This window comes from Esox lucius, chromosome 1 (genome assembly GCF_011004845.1).
Source record: "Esox lucius isolate fEsoLuc1 chromosome 1, fEsoLuc1.pri, whole genome shotgun sequence".
Classification (NCBI taxonomy): domain Eukaryota; kingdom Metazoa; phylum Chordata; class Actinopteri; order Esociformes; family Esocidae; genus Esox; species Esox lucius.
Window position 1 is genome coordinate 10,628,890 of NC_047569.1, and position 24,735 is coordinate 10,653,624.

Genomic DNA, 24,735 nt, shown 5'->3' on the forward strand with positions numbered 1-24,735 from the left:
TCTCTCTCCCCCTCACCGCTCTCCCCCTCACCGCTCTCTCCCTCACCGCTCTCTCCCTCACCGCTCTCCCCCTCACCCCTCTCTCCCTCACCCCTCTCTCCCTCACCCCTCTCTCCCTCACCGCTCTCTCCCTCACCCCTCTCTCCCTCACCCCTCTCTCCCTCACCGCTCTCTCCCTCACCGCTCTCTCCCTCACCGCTCTCTCCCTCACCGCTCTCTCCCTCACCGCTCTCTCCCTCACCGCTCTCTCCCTCACCGCTCTCTCCCTCCTCAAACAATAAAGAAAAATAAGAAACACAAAGAAAAAAAGACCTGACTTTAGTGAAAGCACGTCTCTCCTCACCAGTCTCATCCTTCTCACTGACTTCCCAGCAGCTCCAGTAGTCTTTATCTCGGACTGTAATCTTCCGGCGGTCCAGGATCTCACAGGTCAGCTCTGCAGCAGTCATTGAACCAGGGATCTGGAGGGTGAAAAGAGGGTTGTTCAGTTCTAGACTGCTTGTAAATGTATTGATTTTTCTTAAACTACGGTATGTAATTGGTTGTTATTTGGTTGTTTTCTGGTTTACCTCCAGGTAGGGTGGGTAGGGACAGGTGGGAAAACAAATTATAAATCATATACAATCATTTCTATTACCACTGCTCAAGCTGACATTTGTAAATAAATAACACAGTACAGGGAGAGAGGGTTTGCACTCTTATAATATAAAGACGTCTAGCGTGTAAGCATGATAATGAATGAAAATGAACCCAAACACTCTCACTCATGACACCCAAGAGGAAAAAACATTTTACAAGAAACAACGCAAGATCTTTACGCTGTAAGGTGGAGGTGATGACAGGTAAGGTAAAAGGTTGAAGGTCACCTTAACGTGCTGCTCTGCAGTCTCCTTCTTCTCCTCCAGGTAAACTGTACAGATAAAATCCCCAGCTGACCCTGACGCCTGCACGCACACGCGCACACACACAAAAAGGTATACATCACAATTCAGCTGGATCATAGAACAAGATCACAGAACCTGTGAATCTTTGGTGAGTGGGTATGTGTGTCCTTGCTACTCACTGGGTTGTTGGAGTTCTGGTTCAGCTTTTCCCGAACTTTAATGATGGCCGTGATCTCGTCCAACTGCCTCTTCAGTTGCTGCTCATCCACCTGGAGCGTAAAAGAAACACCCACGTGGTCAATCCCGCCTGTCCAAGACACAACCATATAACCCAAACTAAACCATACCATACCACAACCAACCACCAGAGGGAACAGTTGTCCATCTTTAACCAGCAAAAGCGGGCGCCTAACTTCAAAGACGACACCTCAGGGATTTCCCTAGGTACTGATCTGGCTTACCTCTTCCTCAATTCTAACCAGAACCATTAGCTGCCAACTGTCACTCATCAGGGGTTAGAGTAAACATTCTCTGACCTCAAAGATGTCTGTGTAGTGCTCTATGAGTTCCTCAACGACACGGCCAGCGGTGTAGTCCTTCCCGTCGGTCTGGAACAGTGTTGGGCCAAACACTATGGCCAGGTTATGGAGATTCATCTGGTTCAGATCCGCAAACCGCTGCACGCTGCGGAATACACACACACACCAAGTTACACTCTATGGTATGACCGTGCATGTGAACGTGCGACCGAACCTGAGAGTTAAACTGTGAGTGTCAGTCTCACCAGTAGAGATGATTGACCAGGGCTCGTAGCGTGGCCTTGTTGACTCTGGGCAGGCGACTCAGTAGGAGCTGGTACTCAGAGATCTTCTTGCTTTCATCTGGAACCACTGAAACAGTCACACAGAGTCCAGCACGTGAGATAATTAACACCTAGCAAAAAGTGTTGAAAAGAAGAGTTCTTATTCTCAGCTCTGGTCGGTTTGGTTGCTTTTGATTCCTGGTTGATTCACCCTGGTCCTACACTACCTAGTCCGAAATCGGACCCAGGTCAAAGGAGTTTTGAACTATGTGTTTATCAAAACTATCAATAGGGAGAAAACAACATGACAAGAGAGAAGAGAACGTAGTAATCTGACAGTAAGGGTTTGATGTTTCCTTGGATGTTTTATTAGACGATAACACGTCAGTCAAAAAATTGAAGCGCCACACAAAATCCAAGGCTTGCTCAATCACAAACACTTCAAAATCTTTCCCCTGTTGAGAAATAAAGTGGTTATGACGATGTAAGTCGATGCCCACAAAAGGCGGATGCTATTTAGATACAACAGAGTTCCACCTTGTGTCTAATATTCTAGATTATTAGACATTCTAGATTCTAGATATTCTAGATTATTAGACATTCTAGATTCTAGATATTCTAGGTTATTAGACATTCTAGATTCTAGATATTCTAGATTATTAGACACAAGGAGCATGCAAAGGGAAACGCTGACAGGGGATCTGGAGGTGGCAGCTAAGAATTCTCTTTAGGGAAGTTCCTAAAAAGTGCTGACTGAATAGATAGTCGTTTGATCTGGATTTTATAAATAATACTGATATGTCCTATACATAACAATGACTTGTTCACTTTATAATGTTTTCTTTATAATGTATTAGTCAATCAATATAATACCAAAATATATAAAACGAGCCATAACGTTTAAAAAAAAATTATTTGAGACATTCAACTTACATCCCACCCAAATGAGAATGTGGGAGTAATATGTTAAGGGCAAGGGTGCAGTGTAATGGGGGAACGAGGTCACGGCGTGGGGCTTAAGGTCAACTCTGGGTCTCACCGGGTGTGTTGAGCCATGCACTTGCTGCCTCTATGGTGAACAGGCCTTCTCCGGACTCTCTGAAGAAGCGCTTGAGCGTGTTGGACACGTCGTCCACCTGGTGTTCCCCCTCTTTCAGGCGCACGCTACGGGCATCCCGCCGAAACGCCTCACACAGCGCCGCCACGCGGCTGTTCACCCCGCTCTTACGGTAAATCCCCTCGGAAGTCAGGCCTAAGACACGCACACGTTAACACACACACACTGTCTCCATGTCTCTTCCTGACCAAACAAAACACAGGGTTCAGAGGGGAAACGGGCCGCCGAATCAGTCGCGAATGGTTTGGGTGAGTCAGCTGACTGATCAGATTAACATTCCAACCAGTAAACAGGACAAACTTCCCAGAACCCAACAGGAGCGGCCTGATTCTCAGCGAGACCAGTGAGTCACTAAGTCAGCAACAATATGAAAGAAACCACAGGCAGAAAAGACAGAAAAAACAAAGGGAGGAAGAGAGACCCCACATGCTTTGGTCGAGAGAGAGAGAGAGGAAGAGTCTGATAGAGAAAGGGAAAGGGAGGGAGAGAGTGGATGGAAACACTTGGACTAGGTTGAGAGACAGAATGAGAAAAGGAAAGAGAGAGACAGGAAATGAACAGTGCTGTTTTGTTGTTCCTACGTGAACCAATACTCCCACTATTATAGTCACATGAGGCAGCACAAAACATACAGACACACACACACAGCCAAGTGCACACATTCACCACACAGCCAAACTCACACAAGACCACATGCGCGTGCACACGCTCACTCACCACATTGCGTGATGTAGTCTATGCAGCGATCCACAATAACTGGGATGTCCATCTCGGTAAGTTGCTGCAGACCAAGAGAGTCTCCGGCACTGCCAGCCGCTCTCTGGATAGCTTCACACCAGCCCTGGAAGTCCAGCTTCCTCTCCCCCTCCATGTACAGAGTCCTACAGGAAGATGGAGTGAGAGAGGGGGGCGGGTGCGAGAGAAAGAGGCAGTGAAAGATAAAATGAGGTTACATCTCTTTAATAGAGCAGCATCAAGCCCTTAGCTCAGCACATTAAACCCCAGTCATTTTGCACACTGTCTCCACTATTGTTCCTTACACACCTCTTTCCCTTCCCTCAAGAAACAACAAAAAAGAAGGAAGTAACAACAATATTTTTAGAACTGATATCTCACCTTCCTCTTTCCACCAGAACCAGCACCTCATTCTCCTGCTGGATTGCTGAGACGAATGCAAATATAAAACAATTTAAATGTGTTTGTGTGTGTTCCCATTTTACTATATTTGGTCCTCACTATGATAGTAAAACAAGGAAAATCCTCCTAGTTCTATCTGACTTAAGTTTATGGTTAGGATTCAAATTAAAATCAAGCTCACAATGAGGGTTAAGGTTACATTTAGGCATAAGACTTAACAGGGTTCAGTTTAGGCATAAAGTTTAGATTATTAGGTTAAGGTTAGGGTTAGGTTTAAAGAAAAAAAAATGCATGTTACTAAATTGACAGTGCTCACGTTGATGGTAAAAAAAACATATGGTTGTGTGTGTACTCACAGAGTTCCTGTAGTTTGCGTAGGTTTATCTCTTCCTCTACCTCGCTGTCCTCCAGGTAGGCATGGAGGGAGGAGCCAACCAGAGCGAACCAACCAACCCGTGGGCTCTGTAGATTAAGCCCATCCTTATATTTTAGCCGCCCAATTCGCTCAAAGCCCAGCCTCAACAGAGCCTCTGCATTGGACGGAATAAACGCCTGTGCAGAAGAAGGTTTGAGGACAGATTTCAAGACATTTGGGACATAACATTGCACCATTAACTTCAGCACCTAGGTCAATCAGTGTCAGAAGTTACCTTGCTGATGGATTTGACCCACTCCTTGTGACTGTCTGGATCGTCAGTGCCAAACAGATAGAGACGCTCAGAATCAGAGTACAGCTTAAATGTGTACTCAAACCTAATACAGAGAGGGTGGGAAAGAGAGATGTCTCACATTTTCTATGCCAAGCCAATTAAACAAATTCTAATTATTCTGAAAAGAGGAACATAGAGAAGTAGAACATAGACAGTTTTTGGGCTCTGTTCACCAACACAAACAAACCCAGGAGAGCAACCGTGTTAGTACAACCAAATTATGAGAAAAAGAAAGAGAAATACCTTGAAATAACTTAGATGGAATCCACCAAAAAACTGGAATAGTACCTTGTCCTAAATGGAGAAGCCACAGTGGCAGACAGACCGAAAATGAACAAAAACCTTGATCTGACTTAGCGATCAAGGCTATGTTATTAAGAGAAGAATGAGGTGGAAACAGAGCCGCACTGCTTAAGAGTTGCAATACTCAAGAGTCCTGGAAAAATGTATTATGTATGTGTTATGTTTTAACATATGGCTGTCACTGAAACTGGCTCACATGTCTTCAATGATCATGTGACTGCAGAGGGCAGCAGTAGGATGAATACTGAAGTGTACAGAAACATCTAGTCTGCTCAGATGCATCAACGGACAGCACATCACCTTGCAGCCGGACAATGACCACAAAATAGTTTTTCAGAATCTGTCCAAGTCAGTCACACGACCAGAATTTAATCGAGCATGCATTTTGCTTGCTGAACACAAGACTGAAGGCAAAAATTCCCCGAAACATGAAGCAACTGATGATGTCGTCCGCAGAACAGGCCTGGCAGAAGATCCCAGTGTCAGGTGACACAAAGGATTTGCAACCAAGTATCAATCAATCCAATTTGTTCATAAAGCCCTTTTTAAATCAGAAGTTGTCACAAAGTGCTTTACAAATACCCAGCCGGAAACCCCAAAGAGCCACCAACATGAGTTACAAAGTGGCTAGGAAAAACTCCCTAGTATGGTCCAAACTCTGGAAGGAACCTAGAGAGGAACCAGAATATGAGGGGTGGCCATTTTCCTCTTCTGGCTGTTCTGGGAGAAGGTTATAAGAGTACACGACCTTACAGCCCACGTCAATGTTTTTGTTAAGTACTAGATATTATTTATTGTTAATTTATCCAATTAATTTTGGATAGAGATGGAGATATACAGATATACTGGATAGTGGTAGAGAGGTAGACAGCAGATATATTTTGGTATAAATATAGATAGACAGCAGATATATTTTGGTATAGATAGAGATAGACAGCAGATATACACTCACCTAAAGGATTATTAGGAACACCATACTAATACTGTGTTTGACCCCCTTTCGCCTTCAAACCTGCCTTAATTCTACATGGCATTGATTCAACAAGGTGCTGAAAGCATTCTTTAGAAATGTTGGCCCATATTGATAGGATAGCATCTTGCAGTTGATGGAGATTTGTGGGATGCACATCCAGTGCACAAAGATCCCATTCCACCACATCCCAAAGATGCTCTATTGGGTTGAAATCTGGTGACTGTGGGGGCCATTTCAGTACAGTGAACTCACTGTCATGTTCAAGAAACCAATATGAAATGATTCAAGCTTTGTGACATGGTGCATTATCCTGCTGGAAGTAGCCATCAGAGGATGGGTACATGGTGGTCATAAAGGGATGGACATGGTCAGAAACAATGCTCAGGTAGGCCGTGGCATTTAAACAATGCCCAATTGGCACTAAGGGGCCTAAAGTGTGCCAAGAAAACATCCCCTACACAATTACACCACCACCACCAGCCTGCACAGTGGTAACAAGGCATGATGGATCCATGTTCTCATTCTGTTTACGCCAAATTCTGACTCTACCATCTGAATGTCTCAACAGAAATCGAGACTCATCAGACCAGGCAACATTCTTCCAGTCTTCAACTGTCCAATTGTGAGAGCTTGTGCAAATTGTAGTCTCTTTTTCCTATTTGTAGTGGAGATGAGTGGTACCCAGTGGGGTCTTCTGCTGTTGAAGCCCATCCGCCTCAAGGTTGTGCGTGTTGTGGCCTCACAAATGCTTTGCTGCATACCTCGGTTGTAACGAGTGGTTATTTCAGTCAAAGTTGCTCTTCTATCAGCTTGAATCAGTCGGCCTATTCTCCTCTGACCTCTAGCATCAACAAGGCATTTTCGCCCGCAGGACTGCCGCATACTGGATGTTTTTCCCTTTTCACACCATTCTTTGTAAACCCTAGAAATGGTTGTGCGGGAATCCCAGTAACTGAGCAGATTGTGAAATACTCACAACCATGCCACGCTCAAAATTGCTTAAATCACCTTTCTTTCCCATTCTGACATTCAGTTAGGAGTTCAGGAGATTGTCTTGACCAGGACCACACCCCTAAATGCATTGAAGCAAATGCCATGTGATTGGTTGATTAGATAATTGCATTAATGAAAAATTCCTAATAATCCTTTAGGTGAGTGTATTTTGGTATAAATATAGATAGACAGCAGATATATTTTGGTATAGATAGAGATAGATGGCAGACTAAAGACTGTCTGAGAAACAGAGATAGACAGTGAACCAACTACAAAGTAGTAAAGAGAAGTAGGGCAGTCAAGACAGTGGTAGGCTGGTACCCATGAGTCTCTGGTTTGTTGACAGCCAGACAGACTATCTCTGTAGACTTCAGGATTCCATTGGGTGTAGAATTCTTGTCACTCTCGTAGTAACTAAAGTTCCCATCATTCAATGTGCACCAGCGACGGCTGAACTCTGCAGAGACACGAGCAATCAGAGGTCACACGCACTCATACACACAGAGGACCTGGGAAGGGGCAGGGTTTATGGGACAGGGGAAGGGGCAGGGTTTATGGGACAGGGGAAGGGGCAGGGTTTATGGGACAGGGGAAGGGGCAGGGTTTACGGGACAGGGGAAGGGGCAGGGTTTACGGGACTGGGGAAGGGGCAGGGTTTACGGGACAGGGGAAGGGGCAGGGTTTACGGGACTGGGGAAGGGGCAGGGTTTATGGGACAGGGGAAGGGGCAGGGTTTATGGGACAGGGGAAGGGGCAGGGTTTATGGGACAGGGGAAGGGGCAGGGTTTACGGGACTGGGGAAGGGGCAGGGTTTATGGGACTGGGGGAAAGAGAGGGGTTTACGGGACTAGGGGAAAAGACTAGGTGACAAGGCGAAAAATCAGAGGCCGTTTTGCGACAGGCTATGTGATGGGCTCACCCTCTTTGGCCTTGCGCTCCATGACATGTCGTGCCATGGAAGCAGTCTTGTACAGGAAGCCATTGTGGGTGACGGAGTGCTGTGGTGAGTAGTGTTGTGGCTCCATGAGCCCAACGACCTCCAGCCGCGGCAGCTCTGGAGAAGGACAACAAGTCACTGTATGCACTCACACTGCAGAAAGAAGTAAGTAAACACCTCAATCCCCAGCGCAGGAATCCATCGGCGTCAAATAGCGTGTGGACACACGTACCCGTGTTTAGATTGTGCGAGAGGAACTCGGCCTGCAGTTTCTGGTTGTGGGCGAGGGCCAGGGACACGGGGGACGGGCAGTCAGCCAGGCCAGTCGGGTGGTTCACATCAGCTCCACAGAATAACAGGCACAAGGTCTCCAGCACATCACTGCACTGGACATTAATACACAGGGCCTGGAGGGAGAGGGACATCAGACATGAATACACAGGGCCTGGAGGGAGAGGGACATCAGACATGAATACACAGGGCCTGGAGGGAGAGGGACATCAGACATGAATACACAGGGCCTGGAGGGAGAGGGACATCAGACATGAATACACAGGGCCTGGAGGGAGAGGGACATCAGACATTAATACACAGGGCCTGGAGGGAGAGGGACATCAGACATGAATACACAGGGCCTGGAGGGAGAGGGACATCAGACATGAATACACAGGGCCTGGAGGGAGAGGGACATCAGACATGAATACACTGGGCCTGGAGGGAGAGGGACATCAGACATGAATACACAGGGCCTGGAGGGAGAGGGACATCAGACATTAATACACAGGGCCTGGAGGGAGAGGGACATCAGACATGAATACACAGGGCCTGGAGGGAGAGGGACATCAGACATGAATACACAGGGCCTGGAGGGAGAGGGACATCAGACATGAATACACAGGGCCTGGAGGGAGAGGGACATCAGACATGAATACACAGGGCCTGGAGGGAGAGGGACAGACAGACAGAGGGAAAGAGAGACAGAGAGAGAGACATCAGACATCACACATAGAAAATCCAAGTTTATCATGTTAAATGGCTAAATGATCATTAGAAATGCCTTTTGGTTAGCTCAGCTGAAAACTCCTGTGTTGATTAAAGAAACCATAAAACAAGACTTCTTAAGACTAGTTCAGTATATTCAGCATCAGCATTTGTGGGTTTGTTTACATTCTGTAATCAGAATATAAAGATGAGTGGGCCCCGGTGTACAACTGAGCAAGAATACAAATACATTAGTGTCTAGTTTGAGAAAGAGACGCCTCACAGGTCCTCAACTAGCAGCTTCAATAAATAGTACCCCCAAAACACCAGTCTCAACATCAACAGGGAAGAGGCGACTCCAGGATGCTGGCCACACAGATTCCAGCAAGGACATTAACGGTGTCAACATGGCACATTCAGCGAATACAATCTCAGCCATCATACAAACAAGACACCCCTCCCCCATCCCAGGGTCAACCCAAGCCAACCACCTATTAGTGGCCAGGGCTCCATGTAAAACCCTCTTCCCGACTGTGCTATACAGCACCCTCCACCTATAACCCCTGCCACTGGTGACCCTTAACACTCTCTAACTCCATAACACAGAGGGATGTCCCCCGGACCCCCCTGCCCAGGACCTAGTCTCTGCCGTCAGGACCTAGTCTCTGTGGTGGCCCCTCCCCTCGGGCCCACCTGATGACTTCCTTCACTGGTTCTGGCAGCGCATTCTAAACCTTGGCCGTGAACCTCTCCAGCAGCCGGAGTGATGTAATGCCAGACTGCTGTGCCAGCTCTTGAGGGGTCTTCCACCCTCCACTTCCAGATTACTGCAAATACACTGGCATTCTGATGCCTACCGCCATCAACTGTCCAGGCAGGATTGCTGAATGGACAAAAACCAAAGGGATCAGTGGGTTGTGGAAAACGGGTTCATCCCACACCCAAGTTCAGACACCCTCCTCTCACGCACACTTGAACAACGGTCTTCAAAACTGCTGCATAGAAGGCTGAGACCCAGCCAGCTTCAGCCTCTGCAGTCTCATGAGGAAGAGCTGCCGGTCCAGCCCCAGAACACCAGCCCTCTTTAGCAGTGTGCATGCCAATCCCCTCCAGCTGACACCTGCGTGGTATAACAGTGTCTGCGTTGCCTAGGGACGGTAAGCGGCCATCCTTAAAAAGGACCAAAACATCATCTGCTTAAGCAGACGCCATCCAAAATCCGCCCTCAGCCCCATGCCTGGCATGTCCACCCCCTAAAGTCCCCTGCGTAACAGACCACAACATGACTCAATAGCGAGGGTGTACAGCTACCAAGATAAAGGTCATTACTGACAGGTCCGCCCCTCCCCACCTGGACTACCCTACTGAGCCACCCCATCACCTTCACCAGACAAGAAGCCCAGCATACAACATTTTAACCCAGGACAAAAAGTGATCCCCAAAATCAAAAACAGACAATACTGTAAACAGACATACATGATCTACACTGTTAAAGGCCTTTTCTTGGTCTAAGGAAACCCGTTCAAAGGTCATATTCAAAAACCTTGACAGGTCCAACATGTCTCTGATTAAAAACAGATTGTCTGTGATTGTGTGACCTGGCACACATTAAGTTTGGTGTGCATACACAATGAAGTCCAGGTGGGACTTAAGTCGATTAGCGAGGACCTTGGCAAAGACCTTACAGTCAGCGTAAAACAAAGCCACAGGCCTCTAGTTCTTCAGGTCGCTAAAGTCCCCTTTATTGGGGAGGAGAGTCATCGCTGCCCTAGGGCAGCTCAATGGCATCTCCCCAAACCTGATGCACTCACGCAACACAAAGCACAAATCCCGACCAATGAGTAACCAGAATCTCTTATAAAATTCTATTGGCAATATATCTGCTCTGGGGGCGCAGCTGGGGTTCATCTGGGTGACAGCCATCATGGGAAGGTCAGTGAGCAATACCTGGGAACATGCAGAATCACACAGTTCTGCCCTATACAAATCAGAATAAAACTCCACAGCCCGCTCCCACGCGACAGAAGACACCCGACCATCAGCCATACGGAAACAGTGTATACAGTTCCTTTCTCCACTTTGCTTCTCCAAGCCAAGGCGCTGGGAGCATACATCTCATTCAACACAGAATACCTAGCTCATACAAGCGCCCTGTATGCATTCAATTGAAAAACACACCCAGGTCCCTATGCAACTCAGGTAAGTTTGTTCAGCACCATCCCATTTTGCCCCAACACCTCACCCTCCACCTCACTTACATATTGTTTTCAAGCTTCCCTAACATTCAGTGGCGGAAAAAGCAGTACATTGTTGACAAAAAAGCAGAATCTGAGCATTTCCTACATCCCAGCATAGACTGGTGTTTTTACCGTAAAGTCCAGAAATGTTTCTGTTTCCGTTGACTCAGGCCAGCGCCAGTCAGCCACTAGGCTGTGGCCAAGTAGCCAGGCTCTCACTTGGTGCCAAGCCCCGGACGTTAGGACTTAGGGTGGGGTTTAGGACTTAGGGCGGGGTTTAGGACTTAGGGCGGAGTTTGCAGCTTGACGCGTTACGTGCTGTGAAAATGCCGGATATTGTGCTATTCGAATAGCGATGTGTATCGTTTGCTTTGGCATTCTTGTTATGGTTTTGATCCGATCTAACAAACATATCCCTGATAAAGAAAATAAAGCAACAGTACTGGGAAGCAAAGACTCACAACGGGAACGACCAAAGGTGAGACAATGCCAGTGACTCAAAAGAAAATGCTGGAGAAACCCAGCTGTTTAAGCGGTAACAAAAAGCAAGACAGAATGGTACCGCTGTGATTCCTTTTTTCAACCTGAAACACTTCTTAGGTGAGAGGACACTCAGACCCTCGGTCCTCATAGCGTTTCACACTGACTTCACAAATCTTACGTAGACTTCTTACCCTTAATGACAGTCAAAAAAAGGCACCCCCCTCACCCTTTAAGTAGGGCCAGCCACCTGAGTATCTGTTAGCACTGTACTCATACAGAATTAACAATCTCCTCACACTCCACTTGATTTCCGAGTGAATATGTTCAGCACCTTCCTGATCGCCGACCACAAGCAACACCTCAACTCTAACTCCATCCACTGGTACAACCTGGGCCTAGGTGACATCACCACCTTCCCACCTGGCGAAGCAGCCGCCACACAATTTGGACCCAATTAAACCTAAGTTTATGGAAAGGAGAACAAGAAATGATGCTGAACAAATCAAAACCTAAAGAAATGAAACAGAAACAGGCCCTCTCAAATGACCACCTCCAAACCACTTCACACCACAAACCTCCAGCATACAACAGAGAAAAAAAGAGAAAAATCCATTAATCCTTTTGTTTTACTTCTGCATAATTACTTTAAAAGGATCCTGTGCCAGTAAAGCTCTTTCAATAGTGAATTGACATTCAATTTACAGAAAAAATGCCAGACAGAATGACAGTAAGGTTAAAGAACCAGGTGGAAAATCCCTAATAACACATTCTTCTTCTTCCTCTCTGTGGCTTAGAGTGCTGGACAGTTTCAGAACACTGTGACACACAACCTACAGCATTCCACAAGCCTACTCGTACCACAACTCACTGGAAACCTGTCGGCGGGGCTCAACCCAGAGCCATGGTTCAACGGTTCAAAACAATATCTTAAAAGAGTTTCTCAACAGAGGCCAATGACTCACATCTCTGAGGACTTCAACGTGGAGGAATGGCAGGGGTAAAGTCCTACAGAGACAGGGACAGGACAGGGTGATAGGTGGGTGGGTAGGACTTCTCTGAACCATGGGAGAGAATTCAACTGGAGGGGAACAGAGTCCTCCGGGCTAGAGCGAGACACACCGGGAGACCGGACTGTGTTGACACAGCTGCAGCCTGACTCCAACACAGTAATACGCACCATATTACACAAACACACTACAAAACTCTCTCTCTCCATCTCTTTCTTCTCCATATCCGTCCCCATCAGTCCCGTGAGGGAAACCAGAGGAGCGCACAAACACACAAGCAGGCAGGCAGGTGTGAGCTATCACAACCAATCGGGTAGTAAAGAGTGCTGAGCATGAGAAGACCTCTGAGAAATAAGTGTTTCAAGACATCCACCCCTCACTCACTCACCCCTCACTCACTCACTCACCCCTCACTCACCCCTCACTCACCCCTCACTCACCCCTCACTCACTCACTCACTCACTCACTCACTGACCCCTCCCTCCCTCACTCACTCACTCACCCCTCCCTCCCTCCCTCCCTCCCTCACTCACTCACTCACTCACTCACTCACTAACCCCTTCCTCACTCACTGACCCCTCCCTCACACACTGACCCCTCCCTCACACACTGACCCCTCCCTCACACACACACACACACACACACACACACACACGTCTTACCAGAAAATAGAAATTGCATGCTCCCTTGCAAAAGGTCCCCATGAGTCAAATTTTTTCTAGTTTTACTATACTCATGGGGACATTTGGTCCTCATGAGTATAGTTAGACCTAAAACACACACACACTCACACACTCAAAATTATATAAGCCTAACCCTAACCGCTAAACCTAACTCTACATGCCTAACTTTAAAGGGATATTGCATTTTTTAGAACATTAGACGCCAATGTTAGCCTTTTAATGTTGAAGCATCATCCAGGCAGCAAGTCTTTGGCTTTCTAGTTGCGTGTACGAGCCATATACTGTAATCGCGGGACATAGCAAAAAAAACATGCTTCAAAACGGCCCCACAATAAACTATACAACCGATGTCTTTGAGGTCTAGAATGTTACATCAGCAGATACACACTTTGCTAATTCTACTATTATGATTATCAACGCCTATCACTCAAACTGTGTTTACTCCTGTTTTGATCTTGCCTCAGATCTCATTTCTAAATCCATGCACTTGCTAGTCTGTCATAGCCACACAAAAACAACACCTCTTTCTAGCACTACACCATTTCATCAGTCTTCCTGTATGTGTAACCATGTGTGTGTATGTGTTGATAAGCAAGACAATTTTTGAAGGACCCCAAAAAATATTTTAGTCTTTAGAATTGTATGTGAAGAAGGTTTAGAACACATTTTGGGATGAGTCCAACCACCGCATTAATTGGCTAGTGGACCCAACTATACATCCAAATCAATCTATTTGGCTAGTGGACCCAACTATACATCCAAATCAATCTATTTGGCTAGTGGACCAAACTATGCATCCAAATCAATCTATTTGGCTAGTGGACCCAACTATACATCCAAATCAATCTATTTGGCTAGTGGACCCAACTATACATCCAAATCAATCTATTTGGCTAGTGGACCCAACTATACATCCAAATCAATCTATTTGGCTAGTGGACCCAACTATACATCCAAATCAATCTATTTGGCTAGTGGACCCAACTATACATCCAAATCAATCTATTTGGCTAGTGGACCAAACTATGCATCCAAATCAATCTATTTGGCTAGTGGACCCAACTATACATCCAAATCAATCTATTTGGCTAGTGGACCCAACTATACATCCAAATCAATCTATTTGGCTAGTGGACCCAACTATACATCCAAATCAATCTATTTGGCTAGTGGACCCAACTATACATCCAAATCAATCTATTTGGCTAGTGGACCCAACTAGGCATCCAAATCAATCTATTTGGCTAGTGGACCCAACTATACATCCAAATCAATCTATTTGGCTAGTGGCCCCAACTAGGCATTCAAATCAAACTATACATCCAAATCAATATATTTGGCTAGTGGACCCAACTAGACATCCAAATCAATCTATTTGGCTAGTGGCCCCAACTAGACATCCAAATCAATCTATTTGGCTAGTGGCCCCAACTAGACATCCAAATCAATCTATTTGGCTAGTGGACCCAACTATACATCCAAATCAATCTATTTGGCTAGTGGCCCCAACTAGGCATTCAAATCAAACTATACATCCAAATCAATCTATTTGGCTAGTGGCCCCAACTAGACATCCAAATCAATATATTTGGCTAGTGGACCCAACTAGACATCCAAATCAATCTATTTGGCTAGTGGCCCCAACTAGACATCCAAATCAATCTATTTGGCTAGTGGCCCCAACTAGACATCCAAATCAATCTATTTGGCTAGTGGACCCAACTATACATCCAAATCAATCTATTTGGCTAGTGGCCCCAACTAGGCATTCAAATCAAACTATACATCCAAATCAATCTATTTGGCTAGTGGCCCCAACTAGACATCCAAATCAATCTATTTGGCTAGTGGACCCAACTATACATCCAAATCAATCTATTTGGCTAGTGGCCCCAACTAGGCATTCAAATCAAACTATACATCCAAATCAATCTATTTGGCTAGTGGCCCCAACTAGACATCCAAATCAATCTATTTGGCTAGTGGCCCCAACTAGACATCCAAATCAATCTATTTGGCTAGTGGACCCAACTATACATCCAAATCAATCTATTTGGCTAGTGGCCCCAACTAGGCATTCAAATCAAACTATACATCCAAATCAATCTATTTGGCTAGTGGCCCCAACTATGCATCCAAATCAATCTATTTGGCTAGTGGACCCAACTATACATCCAAATCAATCTATTTGGCTAGTGGCCCCAACTAGGCATTCAAATCAAACTATACATCCAAATCAATCTATTTGGCTAGTGGCCCCAACTAGACATCCAAATCAATCTATTTGGCTAGTGGCCCCAACTAGACATCCAAATCAATCTATTTGGCTAGTGGACCCAACTATACATCCAAATCAATCTATTTGGCTAGTGGCCCCAACTAGGCATTCAAATCAAACTATACATCCAAATCAATCTATTTGGCTAGTGGCCCCAACTAGACATCCAAATCAATCTATTTGGCTAGTGGACCCAACTATACATCCAAATCAATCTATTTGGCTAGTGGACCCAACTAGGCATTCAAATCAAACTATACATCCAAATCAATCTATTTGGCTAGTGGCCCCAACTAGACATCCAAATCAATCTATTTGGCTAGTGGCCCCAACTAGACATCCAAATCAATCTATTTGGCTAGTGGACCCAACTATACATCCAAATCAATCTATTTGGCTAGTGGCCCCAACTAGGCATTCAAATCAAACTATACATCCAAATCAATCTAGTTGGCTAGTGGCCCCAACTATGCATCCAAATCAATCTATTTGGCTAGTGGACCCAACTATACATCCAAATCAATCTATTTGGCTAGTGGCCCCAACTAGGCATTCAAATCAAACTATACATCCAAATCAATCTATTTGGCTAGTGGCCCCAACTAGACATCCAAATCAATCTATTTGGCTAGTGGCCCCAACTAGACATCCAAATCAATCTATTTGGCTAGTGGACCCAACTATACATCCAAATCAATCTATTTGGCTAGTGGACCCAACTATGCATCCAAATCAATCTATTTGGCTAGTGGACCCAACTATACATCCAAATCAATCTATTTGGCTAGTGGCCCCAACTAGACATCCAAATCAATCTATTTGGCTAGTGGCCCCAACTAGACATCCAAATCAATCTATTTGGCTAGTGGCCCCAACTAGACATCCAAATCAATCTTCGAAATGAAAATTTGACCAAAATATTTATTTGAATGATGCTTCAACATTAAAATATTTTTTATTATGTAATCACACAGAGTGATTACAGACAGATGAAAGGGCGAACAAATGATCAACGTGCAGGCCAAGCAGAGAGTCACTGACTCACATGCATGAGACACATTAACCCCCAAAACAGACACAGAAGACAAGCAGAAAGTAGTGCAACCCATATGCTCCAGGATTACCTCACTAGAGAGGCCTGACCCAGACTGACAGGGAAAGCTGAGGAAGAAAAACTGAAGGACAGTGATGTGACAGGACAGGAGGGAACAAGAGTAGAGAAAGAAGACAGGAGGAGAGAGAGAAAGAGAGAGAAAGCGAAGGTAGAAACAAGCAACAAAGAGATGCCATTCATGAAAGTTTATGATGGAGTCCTAGTAACTGACCTAGCAGGATGTTAACTTCTTCAGCTGGGAGAGATCAGTCTTTTCATCCAAAGTCTAAACAAACATGACTGAAAAGTGTTACTGAAGTCAGGCAAACCCTCATGGCAAAAGATCCCTGTCTGCAGCCCAGTTCCACACCCACAGACATACGGATTAACTCCTGAACCATCTACGTACAACCAGACATTTACACCCCCACACACAATCAACACTGTATTCAGATAACACTGTCAAGTCGCACTGTGAAAACAATATCCACAGCGGTTCCTGCCTAATAATGAGCGGGGACAGCATAAGACACTAGCATAGTTTGCTGGGATGTTCTACGAGATGCTAGCCCAGATCAGCCATCCGCAATGCTAGCCCAATGAGATGCTAGCCCAATGAGATGCTAGCAGTGGGAATCTGAGAAGAAACAAACAAAGCAGCCCATTCAGAAAGGTGAGAGTGGGTAGTGTGTCCACACAAAGAACACATAACTCCCTCTCTCACTTGAATTTTATTTCAGTTCAATTTAAGGGCCAGCAGAAAATACAATAAAATACGAAAAAGTAAACATTACACACACAAACATATTCAGGCTTTTCTCTCTCCCACAATTTCATAGTACACCCCTCACCACATATCCTCTCACATTTCCACACACAGCCAGGAAAACTGTAAACAGCTGGGAACACAACCCGGTTCTTTCTGGGCAGAGCCCAAAGCCCGGCCTCTGCGCCACGCACACTTGGACACTTGGACACACACCATCCCAACAGGTCTCCCTCCAGCTGAGCGGACAGCCGAAGTCTACTCACACACCCTTTTCCCAACTGTCATTAAACTCTTCAACACACTCACACAAAGTGCAACTCCCAGAAAAAACTGCCCTCGGAGAGTGATTCTTGACCCTGTCGCACAAAGTGACACAAAGTGACACCAGGGCTTGTCGACAGACAGCCAGACAGGGTCCAAAGTGACACATACCGTTGCTACTCCGATAACAGCTCACCCATCAGCTGCCACTGACGTCCACTGTTGGCAGTCAATGGTGTGTGCACGCCCCGTGTGTACATGCGTGTCCCCCGAAAAAATTCACAAACACTTCCACGAAGACAGGTCAGCGCCAGCGAAAGAACAGGGGGAAGAAGGAGATGCACAGGAGAAACTCTACCAAGCTTCCACCACTCATACCCAAACAATGAGACAGAGAGAGAGAGAGAGAGAGAGAGAAATTGAGAGGGAAGGGGGGAGGGAGTGTGGAGGGGCGGGGTTAGTGCACATTCCTGCAGAGACCAGGATGATGTCAGAGGGAGGGGTGGAGTCTCACCAGCATTAAATAAACAAAGCAAGCTTCGACACATACTGAAATCCATTCTGGAGGTGGGCCTTGGCAGAGAGCAACAAGAGAGACAGAGAGAGAGACAGAGACAGAGAGAGAGGGGCCAGATAACAGGAATGAAGAACTTTGACAAGAGAATGACAGGGACACATAGAGGGGGCGGCCGGAGGAGGTGGCTGGAGGAGGTGCCCGGAGCAGCAGAACAAAGGATTGATTGAGTCCAACGCCTGTGTGTGTGTTTTCCCTGATGCTATGCGTCTCGGCCCAACGATTAGGAGCAGAGAGAAAACATTGAAATCTCTTTCTCACTTCCCAGAGCCAGATGACTGACTAACACACACACAGAGTGTATGGGAGGGAACATCTGGTGAAGTAAATCACATAAGGAAGAAAATGCAATCACTCAAAGTCATGTGGTGAGTGTGATTCAGACACATTCAAAGCACTACAACACACACACACGTTAATTTAACCATCTTCATGAGTACTGGCTATGTAACCATTGCCCAAAAACTGTGACCCAAAACCTAGATCTAACCCTTAACGATGACTCCAAATCTAACCTTAGGTTAGCTCTAGATCTTATAGACTTGTTTGGTCAGTGATGACCAGCCCATTTTCCTCACCCCACCTAATTTGAATGAGTATAGTATATGCAAGTAAACACACATCACTTACTGGAGGAGTGAGATGGGTGAGAGAGTTTCGGATTACAGTTGTATAAAGGTTGTACTTACGTTGTTGAGTTCTTTCTGGTTACCATAGAGGGGGTGGTATCTGCGGTATTTGCCTTGTCTGTATTTGGCACTGATGAACAGGCGGCGGTCTTCACTGCAGCTGGCCGGACTCAGCGCCTCGCTGGGCGGAACATTTGCCGCCCAGAATCCGTTGACACGCTCGTTACCTAGAGTCAGGAACACCTGTGGGGGGGACAAGGGTGAAAGACAACACCGCACATCACCCAAAGAACAACACACCCACAGTGAAGCATGGTGGTGGCAGCATTATGGTTTGGGGCTGTTTTTCTTCAGCTGGAATAGGGGCCTTAGGGTGGAGGGAATTATGAACAGTTCCAAATATCAGGCAATATAAAAAGCTGAAGATGAAGAGGAAGTTCACCTTTCAGCACGACAACAACCCAAAGCACACATCCAAATCCACAAAAGCATCGCTTCACCAGAAGAAGATTAACGTTTTGGAATGGCCCAGTCAGAGCCCAGACCTGAATCCAATTTAATCTGTGGGGTAATCTGAAGAGGGCTGTGCACAGGAGATATCCTCGCAATCTGACAGATTTGGAGCACTTTTGCAATGAAGAGTGGGAAAATATTGCCACGTCAAGATGTGCCATGCTAATAGACTCCTACCCAAAAAGACTGAGTGCTGTAATAAAATCAAAAGGTGCTTCAACAAAGTATTTGTTGAAGGGTGTGCACACTTATGCAACCAGGTTATTGTGAGTTTTTTATTTTTTATTTTCCCCCTCAAAGATTTAAATTTGTTTTTCAATCGAATTGTTCGTTATTCATCACATTAAAGTTGGAAAAAGTTCTGACATGATTTATCTTTTTCTCATTCATTTATATCACAAGAACCTGGCATTTTAACAGGGTTGTGTAGACTTTTTATATCCACTGTATGTGTGTATGTATGTATGTATGTGTGTGTGTGTTTGTTTGTGCGCGAGCAGGTGCTTGCGTGTACCTGTATGAGCTCCTCTGTCCACACTTTCCGGTCCATCTTTAGACTTCGCACTTTAGAGATGCTGGGACCCAAACCCCGGTGCTCTCCTGTCATACAGACATAAATTACACGTAGTTTCAAAAGGGCTTCACTACACAGCATTTTATAAGCATATCAAATATAATTTTGACAACTATCCAATAAATGTGCCCACTGACCTGCACAGCGTTTGCAGATCACCACACATAGGTTGATGGCAGCCCACTCAGGTTTGGTGGCGCTACAATCGGCACAGAATCCGTTGCTAGGCTCCGCCCAGATTCGATTTGACACCTCACTATTGGACAGAGCCTCTCCGATTGAGTCACGCATCGCTTCTATCCACTGATCCTTTTGCTGCTCTGAATCCGCTACAAAACTATACAGTGTGGGGCACACACAAAAACAAGAAACCAGACATGACAAATTCAGCCGGCCCGCAAAAGAAAATGCTGCCACCTCGAGATTCGAACCCGGATCGCCAACATGAAAGGCTGTGTCGTTAACCACTAAACCACTGCCATTCGTGAATGATATTTTAAAAGTTGATTGGCCATTCTTGAATTACATTGATACAGTTCAATGTTTCTTACTATGTATTGCGTTTGCCACTGGCCGTTTGAACAGCATATTAGCCAGTAATAGGCTTACTAGCATCTAATAACTTCCTAGGAATAATCATAAGAATAGAGCAATTTCTAGAGAGACTGAAGATGATCTATTCCATGCCAGAAACAATCACAATAAAAACGGAACCAGAATTTCCTAGGTCTGTAAAGAAATGCAGTCTGAAGTAGGTCTAACGGCAATCACTAGACGACCAGAACTGTCAATCAAATACCAGTGTGCAGACCAGTTTAAAAGTTCCATTACAATTCATTTGCACCATGACATCTAGTAGAAATAACATGCATCTTGTGACCCCACCATAAACAAACTAAATAAAAACAACACGTAGCAACTTTTATAACTTTCAAGGAGATTACAAAGAATTTCTATACCAGTACAGAATAATATTTTCTTAAATAGAAATAGAGTCAGTAACAAAAATACATAAACAAACAGACCCTCATGGGTTAGTCCTTCCACTTCTTCGCAGCCACACATATTGAAGCTGGCCACAGCTGCCTGTTTGTGTGAGAGAGTGCGTGGGTGTGAGAGTGCGTGGGTGTGAGAGAGCATGGGTGTGAGAGAGCATGGGTGTGAGAGAGCATGGGTGTGAGAGAGCATGGGTGTGAGAGTGGGCACACACGAGCAAGAGTGTACCTGAAGATGCGGTAGGGGGTGGTAAGGTCAAAGCTGCGGCGGTCAGTGTCCTTTACATTTCCAACGTTCATGTCGATGGATGTGATACCAATGCCAAGCCGGTAGTCCTGGGAAACCAACACACCGACATCACTAACCACAACCTACCAATCACATGTTGTTTAGAGCAGACCTCATTTCAAATACATGCTATATGCAATTTAAATAGTACACTGCTCCAAACAATTAAAGGAACACTAAAATCACACATCGGGTCTAGATAAAAAAAAATATATTAAAGATCTGTACTGTATATTGTGTAATTCGATGAGAGCAAAATTACATAACAACGGTCAATGGAATCCAAAATCACCAACCGATTGAGGGCAGGTTTCAAACTCACAGTGAAAATCAAAGTAAACAATTGAAATCACAGGCTGTTCCAACTTGTGTGAATTTCAGCACGGCAACTCATAATGTGACTCAGCAGTGGGTATGGCCCCCATGTGCCTGTATTCACCCCCGACAACATCTGGGAATGATGGTGACAGATCTGGGCTACCTGAATGGGCAACAGGTACCGCCTCATGTTGCTAGTACTGACAACGACACTAGCAAAATGCAAACCTAGAATCAGTCAGTAAAGATAAGGAGAGTGCAATGGTCTGTGGCCACCATCTGCAAAATCATTCAGTTTTGGGGGGTTGTCTTGCTGTTTCCTCTCCAGTGCACCTGTTGTCAATTTCATTTGCACCAAAACAGGTGACACTGATTCACAATCGCTTCTGCTTCCTAACTAGACAGACTGATATCAGTGAAGTTTCACTGACTTGGTGTTATACTGTGATGATCACATGTTCCCTTCATTATTTGGACCAATGCATAAGTGGGGAGAACAAGTATTTGATACACTGCCGATTTTGCAAGTTTTCCCACTTACAAAGCATATAGAAGTCCGTAATTTTTATCATAGGTACTCTTCAACTGTGTGACGGAATCAAAAAAAAAAAGTAATTAATTTGCATTTTATTGCATGACATAAGTATTTGATACATCAGAAAAGCAGAACTTAATATTTGGTACAGAAACCTTTGTTTTCAATTACAGAGATCGTATGTTTCCTGTAGTTCTTGACCAGGTTTGCACGCACTGCAGCAGGGATTTTGGCCCACTCCTCCATAGAGACCTTCTCCAGATCCTTCAGGTTTTGGGGCTGACGCTGGGCAATACGGACTTTCAGCTCCCTCCAAAGATTTTCTATTGGGTTCAGGTCTGGAGACTGGCTAGGCCACTCCAGGACCTTGAGATGCTTCTTACGGAGCCACTCCTTACTGTCATGCTGGAAGACCCAGCCACAACCCATCTTCAATGCTCTTACCAAGGCAAGGAGGTTGTTGGCCAAGATCTCGCGATACATGGCCCCATCCATCCTCCCCTCAATACGGTGCAGTCGTCCTGTCCCCTTTGCATAAAAGCATCCCCAAAGAATGATGTTTCCACCTCCATGCTTCACAGTTGGGATGGTGTTCTTGGGGTTGTACTCATCCTTCTTTTTCCTCCAAACAAGGCGAGTGGAGTTTAAACCAAAAAGCTCTATTTTTGTCTCATCAGACCACATGACCTTCTCCCATTCCTCCTCTGGATCATCCAGATGATCATTAGCAAACTTCAGACGGGCCTGGACATGCGCTGGCTTGAGCAGAAGGACCTTGCGTGCACTGCAGGATTTTAATCCATGACAGCGTAGTATGTTACTAATGGTTTTCTTTGAGACTGTGGTCCCAGCTCTCTTCAGGTCATTGACCAGGTCCTGCCGTGTAGTTCTTACTGGTTGGTAGGTGATCAAATACTTACGTCATGCAATAAAATGCTAATTAATTCTTAAAAATTCATACAATGTGATTTTCTGGATTTTTGTTTTAGATTCCGTCTCTCACAGTTGAAGAGTACCTATGATATAAATATAATTACTTGTTCTCCCCACTGAATATTATTCCGAATTAACAGACCCGTGTTCAGTCTAGGACTCACAATATCAGATTTCGTGGCCCAAAAACTCACGTTAACGATATTATCGCGGCATCTATAGAAAATTAGAAGAAAAAATATGCTTAATCTTCAACTTTTCTTAATGTGTTTTTTTCCCTCTTTTTTGGCAAATGAATTAAACTCAAAATAGGAGTGTATGGAGGTGGAGAGAGTCTGTAACAATAAATGTACAAATTAAAAAATGATATCCTGGCACCCCTAGTTCAATCGTATTCAGTATTTCAATATTTAGATTTTTAAAAAGTCTAAGCATTTCGTTAGATTGAAATAGCTGTAATATTATTTGGTTCTGAACTATGGGAGTCCCTTAGGTCCAGTTGATAGGCAAAGGGTTGACTTGGAGTATGAAATGTCTTGAACACAGAGACAGACAAAGACACACACACTGACAAACAAGGGATTGATCTTTTCAAATGGACACAACCCACCTATAGTAAATTGTCTGTCACTCACTTAAAAAATTATGAGGAACCAGACTTACAAGTAACGCTTATTTGCATTTATGGGAAGTTGACCCTGCTTACAGTAGATTTATTTTACCTTAAGGCAGGGGTAGGCAACTAGATTAAGCCGCTTGGCCAATTTTTGAAGGAGCGGTTCGTCAGGTGGGTGTAACTTAACTATAATAATTTGTAAATTGGACATGAAACACACCTAAGTCAGGAACAGGATTTGAGATTAACAATAAATGTACACATTTATAAGGATAACAAGTCTTTATTCAGATTCTTAGGAGCAAACTCTGTAAATTCAATCGTTATCTTACATTTCTAAGTAATTACCTTAAAATGTTTACTGCAAGCTATGATAAGCTGTCGAAAATATTAACAGTCTGACTAAAGTAATGATATTTACATGTGAAGGGACTGCAGTTTAAAATGTATCGTACGAGTTATCTGTTGCAGATCCCTGCCCTAGAACCACCAAAATACTGAGAATTCCAGTACACATCCTTCTTATTTCTCTCCTAGTTGTAGATGGAACTTCTAAACACCTCACTGAATTTCTATGAAAAAAAATTGAGAAATAATCATAATAGTTTGGGCAACTGAAAAATACACACACACCTCCAAGTTCTTGTAGAGGAAGACCTTGTCTCCGGACACAACAGTATACAGTTTGGAGCGGAGGCCCCTCAGTTCTAGGTAGCCCTGATGTTCAGGGGTCAAAAGGTACGATGGAGTCGATGAAATCCTCTCCCTACTGCCTTCATGGTGCACCACAGTGAAGTCCTGCAGAACTGACACCCACTCATTTCTTTCAGCTACACACACAGACACACACACACACACACACACACACACACACACACATTTTAGCATGAAGCAAGGTAATATGAACAGTTTAATGCCAATGACTGATGCTGAAACATCAGCTGGTCTAATCATCATTTTAAGATACCAGAGGCTAACAATAGTTTGACACCACGCAGATGGAAACTTAAAGGGAAATTGTACACTAGAGTGTGGAAACCTTTCTTTAAAAAATCCCATTGGTTTTCTACAACCACTTCCATTTTATTTTATATTGTTTAACTCTTACCGT

General features: G+C 44.8%; 1 protein-coding gene across 4 annotated transcripts in view; it reads right to left on the reverse strand.

The window, feature by feature from the left end:
• LOC105029110 (arf-GAP with Rho-GAP domain, ANK repeat and PH domain-containing protein 1) overlaps positions 1-24,735 on the reverse strand; it is a 74,339-nt gene that overhangs the window by 7,684 nt on the left and 41,920 nt on the right. For all 4 annotated transcript variants that reach the window (XM_034291451.1, XM_034291450.1, XM_034291452.1 and 1 more), the window contains 18 exons: positions 24,258-24,454; positions 21,163-21,269; positions 20,076-20,275; positions 19,879-19,964; positions 18,912-19,094; positions 8,089-8,263; positions 7,839-7,973; positions 7,241-7,376; positions 4,591-4,693; positions 4,297-4,492; positions 3,920-3,965; positions 3,521-3,684; positions 2,726-2,938; positions 1,669-1,774; positions 1,421-1,568; positions 1,064-1,153; positions 867-944; positions 344-461 (listed from right to left, as the gene is read on the reverse strand). In XM_034291451.1, coding sequence (XP_034147342.1) covers positions 344-461; positions 867-944; positions 1,064-1,153; positions 1,421-1,568; positions 1,669-1,774; positions 2,726-2,938; positions 3,521-3,684; positions 3,920-3,965; positions 4,297-4,492; positions 4,591-4,693; positions 7,241-7,376; positions 7,839-7,973; positions 8,089-8,263; positions 18,912-19,094; positions 19,879-19,964; positions 20,076-20,275; positions 21,163-21,269; positions 24,258-24,454 — 2,481 coding nt within the window. The remainder of the gene's footprint in view (positions 1-343; positions 462-866; positions 945-1,063; positions 1,154-1,420; positions 1,569-1,668; positions 1,775-2,725; positions 2,939-3,520; positions 3,685-3,919; positions 3,966-4,296; positions 4,493-4,590; positions 4,694-7,240; positions 7,377-7,838; positions 7,974-8,088; positions 8,264-18,911; positions 19,095-19,878; positions 19,965-20,075; positions 20,276-21,162; positions 21,270-24,257; positions 24,455-24,735) is intronic.